Source organism: Phacochoerus africanus, chromosome 3 (genome assembly GCF_016906955.1).
Source record: "Phacochoerus africanus isolate WHEZ1 chromosome 3, ROS_Pafr_v1, whole genome shotgun sequence".
Taxonomy (NCBI): Eukaryota; Metazoa; Chordata; class Mammalia; order Artiodactyla; family Suidae; genus Phacochoerus; species Phacochoerus africanus.
The window spans coordinates 46,551,522-46,570,181 of record NC_062546.1 but is presented as its reverse complement, the minus strand read 5'-3'; the positions used below and the strand labels follow the sequence as shown (position 1 = coordinate 46,570,181).

General features: G+C 41.4%; 1 protein-coding gene across 1 annotated transcript in view; it reads right to left on the bottom strand.

The window, feature by feature from the left end:
* The window catches only part of HAO1 (hydroxyacid oxidase 1), a 56,838-nt gene that overhangs the window by 26,357 nt on the left and 11,821 nt on the right, over positions 1–18,660 (bottom strand). Inside the window, exon 3 of the mRNA XM_047770370.1 lies at positions 3,247–3,502. Within this exon, the coding sequence (XP_047626326.1) occupies positions 3,247–3,502 (256 nt within the window). The remainder of the gene's footprint in view (positions 1–3,246; positions 3,503–18,660) is intronic.

Genomic DNA, 18,660 nt, shown 5'->3' with positions numbered 1-18,660 from the left:
GCCACCTCCATGGGGCATGGAGATGGAAGAAGCTTCCTGCCTCAGAGCCTTGGGAATCAGTCTAATGAACTGGCTTCTCTTCCGAGAGGAGATTAGAATTCGCCACATTCCCCCTCAGTTTTGGGAACCTCCATGCCACTCATAATGCACACACACTTGTTTTGCGCATAGACCAGGCAGAGACTACCAAACTCCTGAACTCTGGCTGGTTCCAGATGCCAAAAGTCAGGACTGTTCCCACCCCTCCAGGCAGAGGAAGCAGCGAGGGCTGGAAGGAGCCACTGTTTTACCGACTCCTTCTCCTCTGGATTTCCTGCCTCCCTTGCCTGCCAAACCTCACTTCTGAACAGCCCAGCTTCACCTTCTATGAGTCAGGTCAGTTGCGGAAAGAAACCTGATTTCATATCAGGCTGTAACAGATGAGCTTTTTGGTGGCCTGTGGCCTCCAGCGGAAGCCTGGGCCTCCCATCTGTGGGCTCTGCCTCCACCACTGAATGTGGGCCGCCAAGGCACTGACCCTAGGGCACTGGCCCCTCTGAAGCCCACAGGGACAAACAGTGCCAATGTGAGCTCTGGGGGCGAGGGCACCGGCAGGGGTGTTTCCTGTGTCCCCTGTAGCCTGGATGTGTTGCTCATTATTTGATCATCTTCAGACGGGAGATGTGACAAGCTGGGGAGCCGTGGCCACTCCTGTGCACATCAACAGCTGAAAAGGGCCTTTGTCTTGTGGTCCCTCACGTCATCTGGGCAGGAGCCCAGGAGCAAAAAGGGGGAAAAAGCAAAGCAGCCTTCCCGCTCCTGACTGAGTGGCTCTGGCACCAAAGGAGCGAGAGATACTGACCAGAATTAACACGTGTGTCATCTGTCACAGTAGATACCACTATGAAACACATTCTGTTATTCAGAGCAAGGAAGGGCTTCCTAAACTTAAAGAAAAAAAAATCCTACTGTATTATCTATTATTGTCATTGTTGATGATGATGATTGTAGTGTAAGAGGAGTAGGGAAAAGAAAAGCCAATTCCTTTTCAAATGATCAAAGGCAAACAATGAGGAACATTTCCTGTCAGCAGCCTAAATATGGGAAAACGAATTATTGTAAAAAGTATGAAAACTAAGGCAACCAAAATAGAGAAATAATATGAATGGAGATTTCATACTAGGGAAATATGAAACCATCCACTTTCTGAAAACTTGGCAAGAAGTAGGAATATGTCAGGGGCTTCTGTTTTTTTTTTTTTATTTTATTTTTTATTAAAGTATAGTTGATTTACAATGTTCTGTCACTTTCTGCTGTACAGAAAAGTGACCCAGTCATACACATATATTCTCTTAGAAAGACAGGGTGTTTGGGCAACTTGGTGTCTGGGATACGTGTAGCAGAGTGATTGACAGCTGTTGGGGGGCACTTTCTCTTTTTGACATTGAGCCACTGATGGTACCACATGCAAAAATAATATCTAAGCTTACCTGGGACAATCACAGAGATAACACCACAATGGTTCATATACATATAGTTTAAGGGCCAGGTTTTATGCACAGTAGCTTGTACTCAAATAGGTACACGCACACAGAGCAGAGCTATATGGCAGTTATGTGACACTTACACAAGACTGTGGACATATGCAATGGTTAAGATACATCCCACTCCAGAGCTCCTTCCCTGACTCAGTGGTTAACACACCCAACTAGTATCCACAAGGATGCGGGTTAGACCCCTGGCCTTGCTCAGTGGGTTAAGGATCAAGTGTTGCTGTGAGCTGTGGAGTAGGTCGCAGATCTGGCTCAGATTCTGCATTGTTGTGGCTGTGGCGTAGGCCAGTGGCTGCATCTGCGATTCAATCCCTAGCCTGGGAACCTCCATATGCTGTAGGTGTGGCCCAAAAAAGACAAAAGACAAAAAAAAAAAGATACATCCCATTCCATAATACATACAGAATTCCTGGCTCCCAAAAATCTTCTTGCCCCGATGTGGAATGCTGATTTGATTTTGCATCTTTTAGTTTTGGGATCTTTCAGAAGGATTAACTTTATACATAGACAGAGTAAGCAATGGTCTGTGTGAAGTGAGGGCTTGGATTTCAGGGAAGGCATCCCTCATTTCACAAGCTCTGATGGATGCTTTGCAATCCCATCATCAAAGTGTTCTCCATTAAAACTAAGATTTTGGTTCCTGTTCAAATAGTTTTACCCTAAAGGCTGTCAGTAACACACTGGCATGAAAAACATAAGGGTAGATTTTGGTAGGAACTGAAGGAAGTTAAAAACAAAGGGGAGGAAAGATCTATAGCTTAAAGGGGTTGAGGTCTTTCTCAGTACACTCTACTGAGTTCCTAGTTTTGGCTCAAGATGATTCTAATCTTTTCCAGGGAAAAGGACAACAATTTCCCACTAAGGATATGATGAAGGACCTGAAAAAACCATCACAGCTGGATTTTAGATTACTAGATACATTGTTTTTTTGTTTGTTTTTGCTAAGATAATGAATGAGTGAGTGGAGGAATGAATGAATGAATTGTGAATATTGATCCATGGATGAACTAGAGCAAAAGAGGAATGTTGCCCAAAAAACAACAATAAAAATAAAGAAAGGCCCATAATGTAGAATAATGTGAGAAAAAAGAATATATGTGTATGTAAATATAATATATACGTAAAAAAATAAAGGGGAATATTACTGAAAGAAGAAGAAAGAAGAGACAGAGCAAACAGATGACTTCTTTTGTCCCCATTGTTTTAGCTTTCTTCAATCTTCCCTGCCAGATTTATTCCAAATACTATTAAAAATAAAATATAAAGGTAGCTCTTTGATTCCAACAGACAAAGAATAACAATAACAAACTGTTACCCAGGCTAAATTAAGTATGGTCTTATCGACATGGCAATTCATGCCACCTAAAACCCTTAATGTACTCTGGTATATACATGTTTTTGACTTTTACAGGGCGATGGTGATTCCTGTCTCTGTTTTAGAGCTCAAGCGTGGGACCCTCACATAAGGCGTGTGATTTGCTGAGGATTATGTGGATATTTGACAATGACACTATCTCTAGCACCCAGACCTTATTTATCATTCCTAGACAAGATCCCAGTCAACCATACTTTGGGACCAATGTTTTGTGACGATCTCATTCCCCTGGATACCCACGTGGAAACTGGAGAAAGCCTCTGGGGTTGGATCACGACAAGAGCAAAGAGACTTAGAAAACCAGCTCAGGGGCCCAGGTGATCAGAGACCCATGGTTACCTGAGTTGGGGTGGCAGCTTGAACCTGTTACGCACATCATCAAAGCGGTTGCCCAGGTAAGGAGTGTCCACTGTCACAAATATGGCCTTGTAGCCCATCCGCTCAGCCCGCTGCACCAGCTGCTTGGTGACCTCACGGTCCTTGTAGATGTAAAGTTGCAGCCAGCGAAGTGCCTCAGGACCAGCTTCTGCCACTTCTTCAATTGAAGAGGTAGCCCAGGAACTCAGCATCATGCCGGTTCCCAGGGTCCTACAGGCTGAGGAGGAAAGGAGAAAATTCAAGCTCAGCCTGACATCTTACTGACTCCAAAGTCTTCAAGTTGTGGTTCAAGGCATCAACAAAGGCAAATTGGAAATAAGTCAAATCTTCAAAAAGTTAGAAATATGCATTCCTTTCCATACTCTGTGAACTGATCTTGAGGACAAAAATGACTCAAATTGCCAAAGATGAGATATGTGTAAGGATGAAAAAATTGGGAATGACCTGAATCTCCAAACTTGGGGGATTGGATAAACCATAGTTCATAAATAAAATGAAGTACACACACCCATTAAAAGTCATATTTTTGTGAAGGTTAATTTTATCTGTCAGCTTGGCTAGGCAATGGTTCCCAGGTATTGGCTGTGACGATATTTTTTAAAGGAGATTAATATTTAAATCAAATGGAATTTAAATAAGGTCAATTACTCTCCATAATGTCACTGGGCCTCATCTAATCAGTTGAAGGCCTTAAGAAAAAAGACTGACCTTTCTTGAGGAAGAGGGCATTCTGTCAGCAGACTGTCTTCAGACACAAATGGCAACTCAGCTCTTCCCTGGGTTTCCAACATGCCAGCTTACCCTGCAAATTTTGGACTTACCAATCTGTACAATTCCATGAGCTAATTCCTTAAATGAATCTCTTTCTCTCCCTCTCTCTCTATATCTATCTCTCTCACCTCTCTCACCCCACCTTCCTTCTGTTTCTATTGGTTATAAAAGAATGACATTTACAAACTTAGTAAAGATTTTCAGGATTTATTAAGAAAGCTAAAAGTCTACAAAATAACATGTATAACACAATTTGTACAAAGGTGATTACTGGTATATGAACCTAAACATCCTAATTTCTAATTATAGGTGGGAGAATTGTGGCAGAGTTTAATTTTTCTACCTTTTTAACTTTTTTCAATTTTATCTTTTAAAATCTTGTTAAAGCGCATTCTACCATTTACACTGTCCTTTAAAATGTTATACCATTCATGTCAGCCATCCAAGCAGACATCATTATCTTTTAAACAAGATACCATGAGCAAGTAAGTGAAAAACTAGATAGATTCATCTAACCAATTGTCTTAAAGAACTTTAAAGAACATAACTAATAGGCTTTTTTCCAAAAATAGGTAGTCAGGTTGGGGTCAGCTTGAGCGGAGAAGAAACTGATAAAATTTGTATATCAAATACCAAACATACTAAGAGATACTACCCTGGGTCATTGGACTTCCTGCATGCCTGCCGTATATCAAATTTGAGTAAAAGTCCCTGTCCAAATAACACTCATAGGGTGATGAAGAGAATCTAGTGACAGGCTGTTTACAAAACTACCCGGAGAGGTTAAAATGTTTTCATGCTTCTCAAACTTTAGCAGACAGCCAAACCCCAGGAGTGTTTGTGAAAACATGGTTGTGAAAAACACCCCCAAGGGTTCTGATTCAGTCATCTGAGATGGGACCCAAGAATTTGCCTTCCTAATCAGCTCTCTGGTGGTGCTGATGCTTCCAGTCCTTGGACCACACTTGACAATCAAATAGCATTATCCTGTGATAGTAAAACTCTAAGTTAACCCGGTAATGAAGGGGATTTTGTTTTTGATAAATGTTACTTTTCCTATGCCATTGAAGGTGTTGTTCATCCGTGTTCTTCAGGGCATGGGTCAGATAAAGAAGACTTCAACTGTAGATTTCCTTTTCTGTGGGTCACCGATCTGTTCCCTCCAAGTGTTCCCCTGAGAACTCTTCTTTGAAGGATTCATGACTTGCAAAACATTGCCCAACAAGTCACATTTTAAGTAAGTAATACTGCATATGAACATCTGGACCATTGTCTGATTTTCATTAAGATTTGTAAATACGGAAAATAGCCACAGGTCATCCACTGCTATTTGGACCGAACACTAGGAGACACTGATTACTTTAGTGAGAACCGTCTGACCATCAATTTACCATAAAGAAAATATGTCCTGAAGAGGATGTGGCCAAAGTAAGGTCACACAGAGATGGGAGCCTGAGTTGGATAAGAACTCAGAGGGTGTCTGACCACTCCCCCAAGGAAATGATTCTTGTAGAACTCCTAGATGTCCAGAAATCTCCCCTGGCATCAAACATGGATAAATGTACTCCCCCAATCCTCCAGGGCCATGACACCCAAGGGAACAGGCTTTCCACATGCTTGAGGAGAACTTTGGAAAGGTATGGAAGCTTGGAATCCAGTGGGTAAAGCCTGCCATATACTGTAGGAGCAAACTGTGGATATACAAAAGGGTCCAACTAAAATGATATGGTAGCTTTCTGTAGTCTATGCAAAGGCTTCACAAGGGCAACAGTAGCTCTGCCATGGAAGATCCAAAATCTTCAAACAGATCTCCTTGAATTCATATGAAATATCTACACACGCTCCACACAGATTGCTAAAATGCTACAAACCAATGCACCAATAATATCTACTTGACCTAAACTATCAAATTTGTAGGAGGCATCAGCCTTCACATACATTCGGTCCATTTCCCTTGGGTAAGCATGTCTGGAGAAAAGCAAGCCATCTGCTTCTTGAGTCTACTGACTCTGATACTGATGACTCCTGATATTAGTGATGCCCAAGGTTCACTTTCCAAGATTCAATTATGTGGGACTGAAATTTTGAATCAAGTGTTCCCCAAATTCTAAATTACCATTGTTTCCAGTTATAGGCATTCAATAAATACTTGGTAATTTAATGCGTTTACTTCAAGAGAGTCTCTTGGACGCAGGGGGAATATCAGTGTCTGTGTTGACATGAGTTGAGACTAAGTAAGATACCACTCTCAGGAGAGAATAGGAGCAAAACTGAGAAGGCTCCGCACTGCTTGGACCCTGTATGAATGATGTACTATGCTCCCCATTATCTTGTGATTATTTGTTACGATAAAGAAAAATTATTGATGACTCCCATCCGTTGTTTTCAACACAGTTTTATGTTAGAATGAGATAAGGGAGCTTGGGATTTTGCAAGAACCACTCACAAAGACCATGGAAAATCTACCCTGGCTCCACTAAGGACAGATCTAAGATTAAGTTGGCACATACCAGCATGACAATTCTGCCTGTTGAAATATTGAAATGCTTCCACTGCTTTTGGTAAATAAGCAGGGCTCTGAAATAATGACCCTGCTTCCTGAGTCCCTTCAATGTGACATCACTCCTTTCTCCCCCCAAGGAACATTTGGACTCTCACCCCCACAGTCCCACACAATCCAGCAATTTAAAGGCTAGTGTCTGGCAAAGCTGGGATTATCCAGACCACTGACAGAGCACTAGAGAACAGCATCTGAGCAGCTCTTGTAATTGATCAAAGTCTTCAGTGTACTGATTGCTAAATACTTGAAATATCACCTACTCCTGAGAGATAAAGATGTACCCTTTCAGCTCACATTGTTCTTTGGGGGACAAAAATCACAAGGTTTTTAATTCTCTAAATTATCTAGCATAGTCAGATTTTGTTAAGAAATTCTAATTTAAGTGGAAACTACTTTGTACCCAGCTCTGTCATGTATCTAGAGTCTGCTTCTCAGTTCCTCCTCATTGCAGGCAGTCAATATGAGATCAACAAGTTCTCAGAGATCTTAAAAGGTCTTTGAGAGAAATGATATCCATGTGACACCTAACGCTATTTCATCTTTGAGGATTTAAGCCATGGGAACCACCAGGAACTTTCATGCCGGTCTCTGTCCGGTACTTCTCAAGCTTCAAGGTGCATAGGAGTCACATGGGGATGTTGATAAAGTTCAGATTCTGACTCAGCAGGTCTGGGATAGGACCTGAGATTCTGTATTTCCAACAAGCTCTAAGGGAGGCCAATGCTTGTTTCATGGATTATACGTTGATAAGAATGGAGTGGATATCTTCTTCCACAAGGGCCTAGGCAGGTTAACTGGATATAGCTGATGGCCTGAGTAAAGATTGGACCTTACAGGAAACAGGGGGCAGAAACTGACCAGTAGTGGAAGGGTGGGTAGCAATGGCTGGTGTCTTGTCAATTGCCAGCCACGCCCTACTGAATCTCTCCTCCTTCTCCATTGTTTTCCCTCTGGAGTGGGGCACAGGTGCTCTTTGCATTCATCTCTTACTAGATTTGAAGTCAAAGAACTAAATTGTATTACAGTAACAGACCTTTAGCACACTCAACCATTATCAGGAGTATTTCATAATCTTGCTTATCCAGGGTTTGCTCAGCTTCCTAGATTTGTTTCAAAGCAAAAAGTAAGCAACAAAATAAAGATAAAATGACAGAAAATGAAGAAGAGAGAAGTTCCTCAAAGATAAGAAGACACAATTTACCCATTATAAAATAGCTTCTAATATCAGATCCAACAGTCTTACACATACAATTAAGGTGCCAAATCATTGCGTAAAACTGAAATTCGTCATGTTAGTCTTGACAAGGATGAGAATTATAATATGTTCAAGAGTAATGTTTATTCACTACCACAAAAACGACAACAGAGAAAATGTAAATTGTTAGTTATCAATAGGAGTCAATGTCTATTATTTGGAACATTAATTCATGTGGGACAAATCATATACCTAGATTAGAGTGGAACAATTAAGCAATGTGCTACTTTGGGTACAAATTTTTTCTTTGAAAATAGCTCTCCTTATGGGAAAGGTGAGTTAAGTTTCCAAAACTGTGTATTGAAAGGAAAAGGGATAATATGATGAAAGGGCCTAAAGGGGTTTTTTTAGGTGCATTTGATTAAAAAGCTCCTGCAAAACTTAGTCACCATAACAGCTGCACTGAAAATTTGGTTGAGAAAACCATTTTGTCTTCTGCACAGGAAGTCATTGTGTAATTGGGAAAATATGTGATGACAAAGTACCAAGCGTTTTTGCATGTGACACACTCAGGGTCTGACACACTGAAGTGTTTACATAAACATGCACCCCACCAGCCAGGGAGTGGGTCAGCCTTTCTTCACACAGGAACTATCATTACGCAGGTTTGGTAAAGACAAAAGTAACATTATTACCTGCATATCTAAAACTATCATTGAGATTACTCAGAAAAATAGTGCTCTGAATTCAGTAATCTAAGAGAAGTACAAAACGTCCACTATAATTATGTGTGAATATTTAGATGGGGTCAAACAAATCTTCATTTATGATTTAGATTTTTCCTTTTTTTTTTTTGGCTTCTTAGGGCTACCCCTGCAGCATAAGGAGGTTCCCGGGCTAGGGGTCAAATCAGAGCTAGAGCTGCCGGCCTATGCCAGAGCCACAGCAATGCCAGATCCAAGCCACATCTGCAACCTACACCACAGCTCACGGCAATGCCAGATCCTTAACCCACTGAGCGAGGCCAGGGATCAAACCAGCAACCTCATGGTTCTTAGATTCATTTCCACTGCACCATGACGGGGAACTCCAATTTAAATACATCTTCCAAAGGCTGAGACACCAGGGTTTTCATGATGGTCCATTGTCTCAATTTGGAGCAGTATAACCTAGAGTGATCACAATGTCACTGCACCCCAAGAACTCTTTTTTTTAGCAAGCTTTTTTTTTAATTGTTGATTTACAGTGTCATGTCAATTTCTTTGTACAGCCTAGTGACCCAGTCATACATATATACACATTCTTTTCTCATATTATCTTCCATCATGTTCCATCCCAAGAGAGTGGATGTAGTTCCCTGTGCTATAGAGTAAGACCTCATTGCTTATCCATTCTAAATGTAATAGCCAAGACTTGGAAACAACCTGAATGTCCATCAACAGATGAATGGAATAAGATGTGGTACATATATACAATGGAATACTACTCAGTCATAAAAATACTGCTCAGCCACAATGCTGTTTGCAACAACATGAATGCAACTAGAAAGTCTCATACTAAGTGAGGTAAGTCAGAAAGAGAAAGACAAATACCATATGATATTACTTATATGTGGAATCTAAAATGTGGCACAAATTAACCAAGAACTCTTTTTGACTCTATGAAAATATTTTCAAGGAACAATCGGTCCCAATAACATCTTAGGCCTCCCTTCCTTGCTTCCACTTTATTTCTCTGCAATAAACAAAACCATTCGCTTTACTGTAATGATTCCCAGGTTATTCTGTCATCTTATTGTTGTCAAGTACTATAACAACTGGCAGATGGCACGGACACCACACCACACCACCGTGAGAAGCCTTTGCAGAGTGATTTCAAAGAGTATCAAGTTTGCATGGGATGATGTCAATTGACATCCCTCAGTTTGCTGGAATACATATATATATATGCGAGCCTCTGACTTCTCACTGTCACACTTTAATGTATCAGGCACACTAACACTTTAAGAAGAAGCAATTTATGCTCTCAAGAAAGCTGCTCGATAGCTCAAATTCTGGTGCAAAATACTAGAAATTATTGCATTTGATTCTGGTCTTTAAAACAGCTGGAGTCCAATTTTTTAATGGTTGTCCTGGATTAATGAAGTTTGCCTCATTGCAACGTGATTTTTAACACTGAATCTATCCTTTTTTGAAATTTTTTGTATACGAATTATACATTTACATATAAACACATATATAAAGGATGTCCATAATAATTAATACATGTTTATATATGTGTATATGTGTATAACGTGTGAATGTGTGCAAAGACATATCCACTGACTTGATTGTTGGAAAAGAACATCCAAAACAGAAAATTGAGATGAAATAGATTGAAAATGAAGGCAAGAAAGGGTATGAATTGATTTTTTTTTTTTTTAACTACAGTGATGCAAAGTAGTCCCTTCCAAATGTTTAACTGATATAATTTGGACAATGTTTTCATGAACTATTGTTTCTCCTTTATTCCTCCCTACTTTTGTTTCTTCTCAGTAAAAGTGGATACAATGATGGATGAAGAAAATTAACTGAGTCACACTCTAGTGTGAAACAGGTCTAGGTTCAAATGCCATCTTAAGCATGGACCAACACTAGACATTGGTGGAGGGTGTCTTCCTCCCCCCGTCAAATGAGGAGAATGATAAACGGTAATGACCTCACCGGTCTATTGTGAGGATTAATGACAGGGATGTAAAGTCCAAGCACCTGATGCATAAAAGGCACTCACTTCAAAAAGAGTAAAAGTTTCATTTAAAGCAGATCTGGTGCTTTTCCTGGATTTAGGTAAAATTTAGAATAATGGTGATATTTTCCTCATAGGCATGCTGAAATGTATATCGACCTGGTCACCTAGTACTACACATAAATTTATAAATCAATAAAGCTTTCAAAAATACATCATTTGGGCCTGGAGCAAAGAAAATGACAATTTTTCTCGCTGACTGGTCTTTCACTTGGTGTTAAAGTTGATCACTTAATCTTGGAAAATCCAGAAAATTCAACAGCTAAAGCTCTCACCTACACCCTAATTCAGTTCTTTGGGGTCTGTATGGCTCTTTGTGTTAGTCTGCAATCTGTTCCACCTGCACCTTAATAGGTGGTCAAGTCATAGTTGAGTCCCCAAAACTTCACTTTGGAATGTTCTGGCCTTTTAGGCTCAAAAAGAAAGTGTTTAGATTTAATGGTTTTATGACCCATCGAATCCTGTGTGGTAGCCTCTAATTGCATCCAGGGGCAGGAATTTCTTTTTTTAATTTTTTTTGACAGTTTAATAAGAAATTACTAATATGCTGAGCATTCGTGGAACGCATTAGGTGGTTTTTAATTTTTCTCTATTTGAGGTCCCAGCACTCCCTCGTGTGGCATTTGTCCACATAACAAGTCAGAAGCAAAAGTATAAGTAAATATTTAATCGCTTTCTTTACTTTCTTTATGATTTCCCATGATTAAATGGAGCAAAGGAGCTAATGTACTTCCATGGAGAATGAAATAAAATTTTATTACAGCCACTGTGCATAAAACCAGAGAGATTTTCACAATAAGGTACTAAAAGCCTCCGTGCTACAGTAAGCATTTTATTAATTGGTTCTTTGAGAAATCAGAGATGCTCTACTTATTTTGCAAGATGGAAATTTAATTTAATGAGACCACCTCCTTACGTGCTACTAACGTTTATGTTTATTACTTCTATTTTCTTTAATATGCTAAATATTTTGAGGAAATGATTCTGTATTCATCCCTGAGGTTTATATGAAGGATAAAACAGAAAATCCAAAACCTATCTAATAGAGTTTCAAACAGATGTGCCATTATAAGTAGAGGCATTTATATGACTGCTTAAATAATATAATAATTGTCAATATTAAAATGTTAACCAAATCATCCACTGCAATAAATCTCTTATTCATAACACAATGCATGGCAAACTGCTCTCCACTATTTCCTGCTTATTTTCCTTCCATCTTAAGAGAATTTTAGGAGTTGTAATTTTTGCTTCTTTAAAATTCAAGCCCCTTTATTTATGCTCCTGAATTTTGCCCAAGGCTTTAATTTCCTAATACGTTTCATATTCTGTGGCTTATCCCACACTCTCAAAATGAAAGGGATTAAACTGTAAAAACATAGAACATTTGCAATTAATATTCCAAGACCATACCATAGAGTTTGCCTTAGGGATCTTGGAAATATCAGTAACTGACCATGCTGTGCTTTAGACAGCACTATGTAAGGGACTAATAACCTTGAGCAAGATCTGAATCTCTCTAAGCCTCAGTTTCCACTTCCACAGGAGCTGGAGAAAGCTCATTAGGGCTTTGGGCTCACATATTTTAAGACAGTAGCCGAGGATAAATAAGTTAATAAATTCAAATTGCCTGGCATATATTAATTTCTAAATAAGTGTTGGTTATCATCATTTTTCACCCGACTTTGAAGTATCATTTTGTTTGTTTGTTTTTTTGTTTTTTTGTTTTTTTTTTTTTGTCTTTTTGCTGTTTCTTTGGGCCGCTCCCGCGGCATATGGAGGTTCCCAGGCTAGGGGTGGAGTCAGAGCTGTAGCTGCCAGCCTACACCAGAGCCACAGCAACGCAGGATCCGAGCCATGTCTGCAACCTACACCACAGCTCACGGCAATGCCGGATCGTTAACCCACTGAGCAAGGGCAGGGACCAAACCCGCAACCTCATGGTTCCTAGTCTGATTCGTTAACCACTGCGCCACAACGGGAACTCCTGAAGTATCATTTTTTAAGTGTATGGAGAATTTATTAAATGCCTATGTGTTTTTAGCAAGATCCACAGATAAATACATATCTGATTGCTCTCTATCCCAAGAATGTAGCTTTAAGAAATGAAAATCCAATGTAGGCAGATGTCATGTCCTGTCAATGTCCTCCAGCCTGGCTTAGAGTAGAAGGTGGGGAAAGAAAGGGAATATCAGAAATATAAGGAAGGGCAGGTCTCCACTTTGATCCCTCTTTTTGTTGATGACATTTTAAAAGGGCCCCAAAACATTTACTCAAATTCTGAGAAAAAAATCATGAAGATTATCTGTTCCTGTTGGGAGTTTTCTAGGGCTTTCGTTGTTGTTGTTTGTTTTGTTTTTTTAAGGCAGCACCTGAAGCATATGGAAGTTCCTGGGCCAGGGGTTGAATCAGAACTGCAGCTGAAGCCACAACCACAGCAACATAGGACCCAAGCTGCATCTTGCAGCAATACCAGATCTTTAACCCAATGAACAAGGCCAGGGATTGAACTCTCAGCCTCACAGAGACTATGTCAGGTTCTTAATACTCTGAGCCATAGTGGGAACTCCTGTTTTCTGGTTTTGAGTGTTCTCTCTTTCTCTTTCAACTTAGCAGTAGAACTCTTTCTTTAAAGAATTGTTCTTGGAGTTCCCGTCCGTGGCTCAGTGGTTAATGATTCCGACTAGGAACCATGAGGTTGCAGGTTCAATCCTTGGCCTTGCTCAGTGGGTTAAGGATCCGGCGTTGCCATGAGCTGTGGTGTAGGTTGCAGACAAGGCTTGGATCCCGCGTTGCTGTGGCTGTGGTATAGACCGGCAGCTACAGCTCCAACTGGACCCCTAGCCTGGGAACCTCCATATGCCGCAGGAGCGGCCCTAGAAAAGGCAAAAAGACAAAAAAAAAAAGCCAATCTAAGGCAGGCCTTTGTCATGAGTTTGGCCGCAGGAGCAGCCCAAGAAATGGCAAAAAAGACAAAAAAAAAATAAAAATAAAGAACTGTTCTTTCTAATCCCAGGGAGCGACACAAGTAGCTGAAGGCTCAGTGACACACTCTACTACCCTAACATCCTTGGAAACAACTCCAGCTTCTCTGGGGCACCAGAAGTAAACCACTGATCTCGACAAGCAGCTCCCTTTATCAGGGAGGAAATGTAATCCTAGAGAGTGAGAATGACCCGCCACAGAAAGTGAAACTAGTTAGTGGTGAATTTCCACATAAATCAGACGCCCCAGCTGGACAGTCCAGGGGACAGTTGTAGCCCATAAAAGTATTTGCTTTGGCCCACACATTGTTGCCTCAAACAGTATTTTAAAGAATTTTGATTTATTTGCCAACATTTAAAAACCAGGAGATTGCACGTAAAAATCAAGGTTTCTGGCTTCTCTTAACATTTAGGAAGATTTGGCAATCCCACATCCTCACTCCCCTGGGGCATCAGTTAGCTCAGTGCTGAGATGTGGCTGCTCTCCTTCAATGGAACTCGCAATCTCAGGTTCGCTACGTCTCCACCACGGAGCTTACGTTTTCTTAACTTCATTTTCTTAACTTCCTTGAACCTTTACATTACGAGCCTGGCCCTTAAAGCCATTTTTTGAGGTTCCTGCAAAAAGCTTAAAACAAAAACATCTTTAACCAAGGAAAAAGAGCAATTTTCATTCCCGCTAAGATGAACCAAGTATTCCTTTCTGAAAGCAATGTTTTAATGTATGGAAGAGAAATATTTTAGGGACTTGAAATATCGGGGGCAAATAAAAAGCGAGCCCCATTTCAGGAAGCTTTTCCTTTTCACGTGATCCCCACAAGAACCTCTAGCGGTAAGATCGCTTATGTAACTAGCGTTGCCAGGTTTAGCAAATAAACATAGGATACCCAAATGATTTGGTTTTTATCTAAATTTCAATGATCACTAGCTCCCCGTGTTTTATTTGGCAATCCTACACTCATTTCCATTTTGGAAATGAAGGCAGAGTAGCTTCATTGGTCCCTCTACACCGTCACAGCCGTGTGAAAAAGAGAGCTCTGTTCTAGGGCTTCATTCACCCCGGAGACTGTCCCCAGTGCCGAGACGAAAGGCCAGAGAACCCTTGAGGCAGATCTGTGTGAAGAAATCTAGAGAACCAGTTAGGACGTTCGGTCGTGGTACCCTGGCAACTTCCACAACTTTCTAGATGCTTATTCTAATTATTTAGGCCAGACCATTCCCTGGGGATTTGAATGCCCTTCACCTGCTCCTACCGACCAGCCTAATGGGAACACTTTCTCCAGAAAGGGCTTTTAACTAACCTCTATCCTCTGAACTTGGCCCCAATTTCTCCTTCTCCCTAGGGTCCAAGACCCTGGAAATAAGAAAGCTTGATTAGAGGCCAGATAATTTAGAGGCTGGGGGAAAAAAATCCCCCACAAAAACTTCCATAGATTTCACCATCTCCCCAAGGATCAGGCTGGCTTGAGAGGACTTCCATATTTTGAAATGATAGAATTAATCGTATAGCAGACGCATAGTGATTTTCTGAGTTTTGAGAAAAGGAAGGACTCTCCACCAAATACGAATGTTCCTCCATGCTGACTGAAATTTGCCTGTGGCTATATACATATTCAAGTAGCCGTCTTGGTTTGCTTTCTTCCAGAAGCTGACAATGAGATAATGCTATGAGCCTGTCTTTTATTTGGGAATGATCCCAAGGTGAACCAAAGGAGTCTGAAGGTGAAAGGGGGTGGGAGACAGCCCAAGAAGGCTCTACTAATGGGCCGGTAGCTTCTGAGGACAACTGAGTCTCAGTTCCGTTGGGGAAACCCTGGGGGACAGGATTAGAAAATGCTTCAGGTACCCTGATCAAAGAGAGCAGGGCCATTTATCCATCAGCCCAAGGGACACCCTTCCATTCACCCACTCCTAACCCCACCCCCATCCATCAGCTCCTGGTGCCAGAGAAAATATTAGGCAAAAAACTGCAGGTCCTGATAGAACTGGGAAAAAGCAGGGGGCTATATCCTTGGTACCAATAGCATCTGTTCCAAGCATGCTTCTCCTTCAGAGTAACCTATCTACCCCACAACAAAAGCATACCAGCCACGGAATACTCTTGTGATGAGCTGCTCACCATGGCTTCGAGATTGACTGTAATATTAACTAGACCATCAATCCACAGATGGTAATTGGAACATAGAAGAAAACCTTAAGAATGTTGAGAGGCTTAAGGGGCCTTTCTACTACAAATCTGGACTATAAACTGTCATGTTCAGGATTTTATTTATTTATTCATTACTTATTTGTCTTTTGTCCTTTTTAGGGCCTCACCCACAGCATATGGAAGTTCCCAGGCTAGGGGTCCCATCGAAGCTGTAGCCGCCAGCCCACGCCAGAGCCGCGGCAATGCCAGATCCAAGCTGCATCTGCGACCCACACCACAGCACATGGCAACGCCGGATCCCCAACCCACAGAGCAAGGCCAGGGATCGAACCCGCAACCTCATGGTTCCCAGTCGGATTCACTTCCGTTGCACTGCGATGGGAACTCCCATGTTCAGGATTTTAGATCCTCGAAGCCAGTATGTTATGACCTTTCATTGCCAGCTCCTCTGTGTCCTCAATGTCTGCACATCCTCTTTGTCCCACCTTCCTACTTTATCCTAATGTCTGTCAAGTATGTCACTCTCCTGCACTCTCCTGGGGGGCCTGCTTGCATGTGCCTAAAGTGATAAATTAATTACTTTGGAGGGATTGTGATTGATAGATAAACGGGCTTCACCTCATGACATGAATGGGATATTCTGGAAATGAAAAGCCACACGAGGGAGTTCCTGTTGTGGCTCAGCGGTTAATGAACCCAACCATTACTCATGAGGATGCAGGTTTGATCTCTGGCCTCACTCAGTGGGTTAAGGATCCTGTGTTGGAGTTCCCGTCGTGGCTCAGTGGTTAACGAATCCGACTAGGAACTATGAGGTTACAGGTTCGATCCCTGGCCTTGCTCAGTGGGTTAAGGATCCAGCATTGCTGTGAGCTGTGGTGTAGGTCGCAGGCACAGCTCGGATCCCACTTTGCTGTGGCTCTGGCGTAGGCCGGCCACTGCAGCTCCTATTGGACCCCTAGCCTGGGAACCTCCATATGCCGAGGGAGTGGCCCTAAAAAGACAAAAAGACAAAGATAAATGAATAAATAAATAAATAAAAGGATCCAGTGTTGCCACGAGCTGTGGTGTAGGTTGCAGACATGGATCAGATCCTGCGTTGCTGTGGCTGTGGTGTAGGCTGGTAGCTATAGCTCTGATTTGACCCCTAGCCTGGGAAACTCCATATACCACAGGTGCAGCTCAAAAAAGACAAAGGAAGGAAGGAAGGAAGGGAGGGAGGGAGGGGGAGAAAAGAAAAGAAAAGAGAAAGGGAAAGAAAGAAAGGAGAAAAGCAGCACAAGATGGTAAGGAGACCAGACTCTGGAACCAGACTGCCTAGGTCAGAATCCTATTCTCCATTGTTTATGGGTTGTGTGACCCTGGGCATCTACTGTTTGCCTCAGTTTTTCATGTATAAAATGGGCTTAATAATAGTACCTACTCCTTTGTCTGCTTGGAGAATTCGATGCTCTCATACGTGCAATGTACTTAGAAAAGTGCCTGGAACATGGTAATCATTTCATAAGTGTTTGAAAAATAAATCTAAAGGGGTAGGACTCCAATAGACATTTAATAATGCCTCATGGTTAGTGCTGGAATGAAATAATGTTAGATAAAATAGTCCTGCCTAGGATGTCAAATGATAATTTCTAGGAGTTCCCTGGTGGCCTAGCACTTAAGGATCCAGCATTGTCCCTTCTGTGTCTCAGGTCACTAGGGGCAAAGTTTGATCCCTGGCCCAAGAACTTCTGAATGTGGAGGGTGTGGCCAAAAATGATTATAGTTTTTGGGAGGGGAGAGGGAGTGGGGTGGATGGGGAGTTTGCAGTTGGTAGGTAGAAACTATTATATTTAGAATGGATAAGCAATGAGGTCTTACTGTACCGTACAGGGAACTATATCCAGTCTCTTGGGACAGAACATGATAGAAGATACTCTGAAAAAAAGAATGTGTATATATGTATGACTGGGTCACTATGCTGTACACCAAAAATTGACACACTGTAAATCAACTATAATTTTTAAAAATACACAAAAATTATAGGTTTTGAGTAAGCTGCCTTCTCATTTTTTTCTCACCCCACCCCCAGCAAAAGTAAAGAGCAGTGACCTTGGAACTATCAGAAGTGAGTTGGAAAGTTCTATCAATTACTAACCTGCTTTCTCTGGAACTAGCACTTTGTTCCTGAGATGGGGACAATGATACTTGTCATATAGCAAATAAAGTGATACATGGAAAAATCATTTGCAGGCTCGGGCTCTTTCATCAAGTGAGCTTTGCTTACACTCTTTTCCACTTCCTTCCATTCATTTCCACTCTCTCCATGGTTCCTGCTCCATTTTTCTCTCTTCTTTAAATTTCTTTTATTGTTCTCTTCTTCAAAAATAATTCAGGAAATTCCCTGCTGGCTCAGCAGGTTAAGGATCCAGTTTTTTTTTTTTTTTTTGGTCTTTTGTCTTTTTTGTTGTTGTTGTTGTTGTTGCTATTTCTTGGGCCGCTCCCGCAGTATATGGAGGTTCCCAGGCTAGGGGTTGAATCGGAGCTGTAGCCACCGGCCTACACCAGAGCCACAGCAACTCGGGATCCGAGCCACGTCTGCAACCTACACCACAGCTCACGGCAATGCCGGATCGTTAACCCACTGAGCAAGGGCAGGGACCGAACCCGCAACCTCATGGTTCCTAGTCGGATTCGTTAACCACTGCGCCACGACGGGAACTCCAGGATCCAGTATTGTCACTGCTGTGGCTTAGTTTCAATTCCTGGCCCAGTAAATTCCACATGCTGTGGGTGTGGCCATAAAATTATAATAATAATAATTTAAGGAAAATTGTGTACATATGGACCAAAAGTGAGGATATATAGAGGCAGAAATAAATAAAAATTTGTAAAATGTGGTCTACATTCCTAGTCTTCAAAAATATATATATTTTTACAATTTTACTATTGT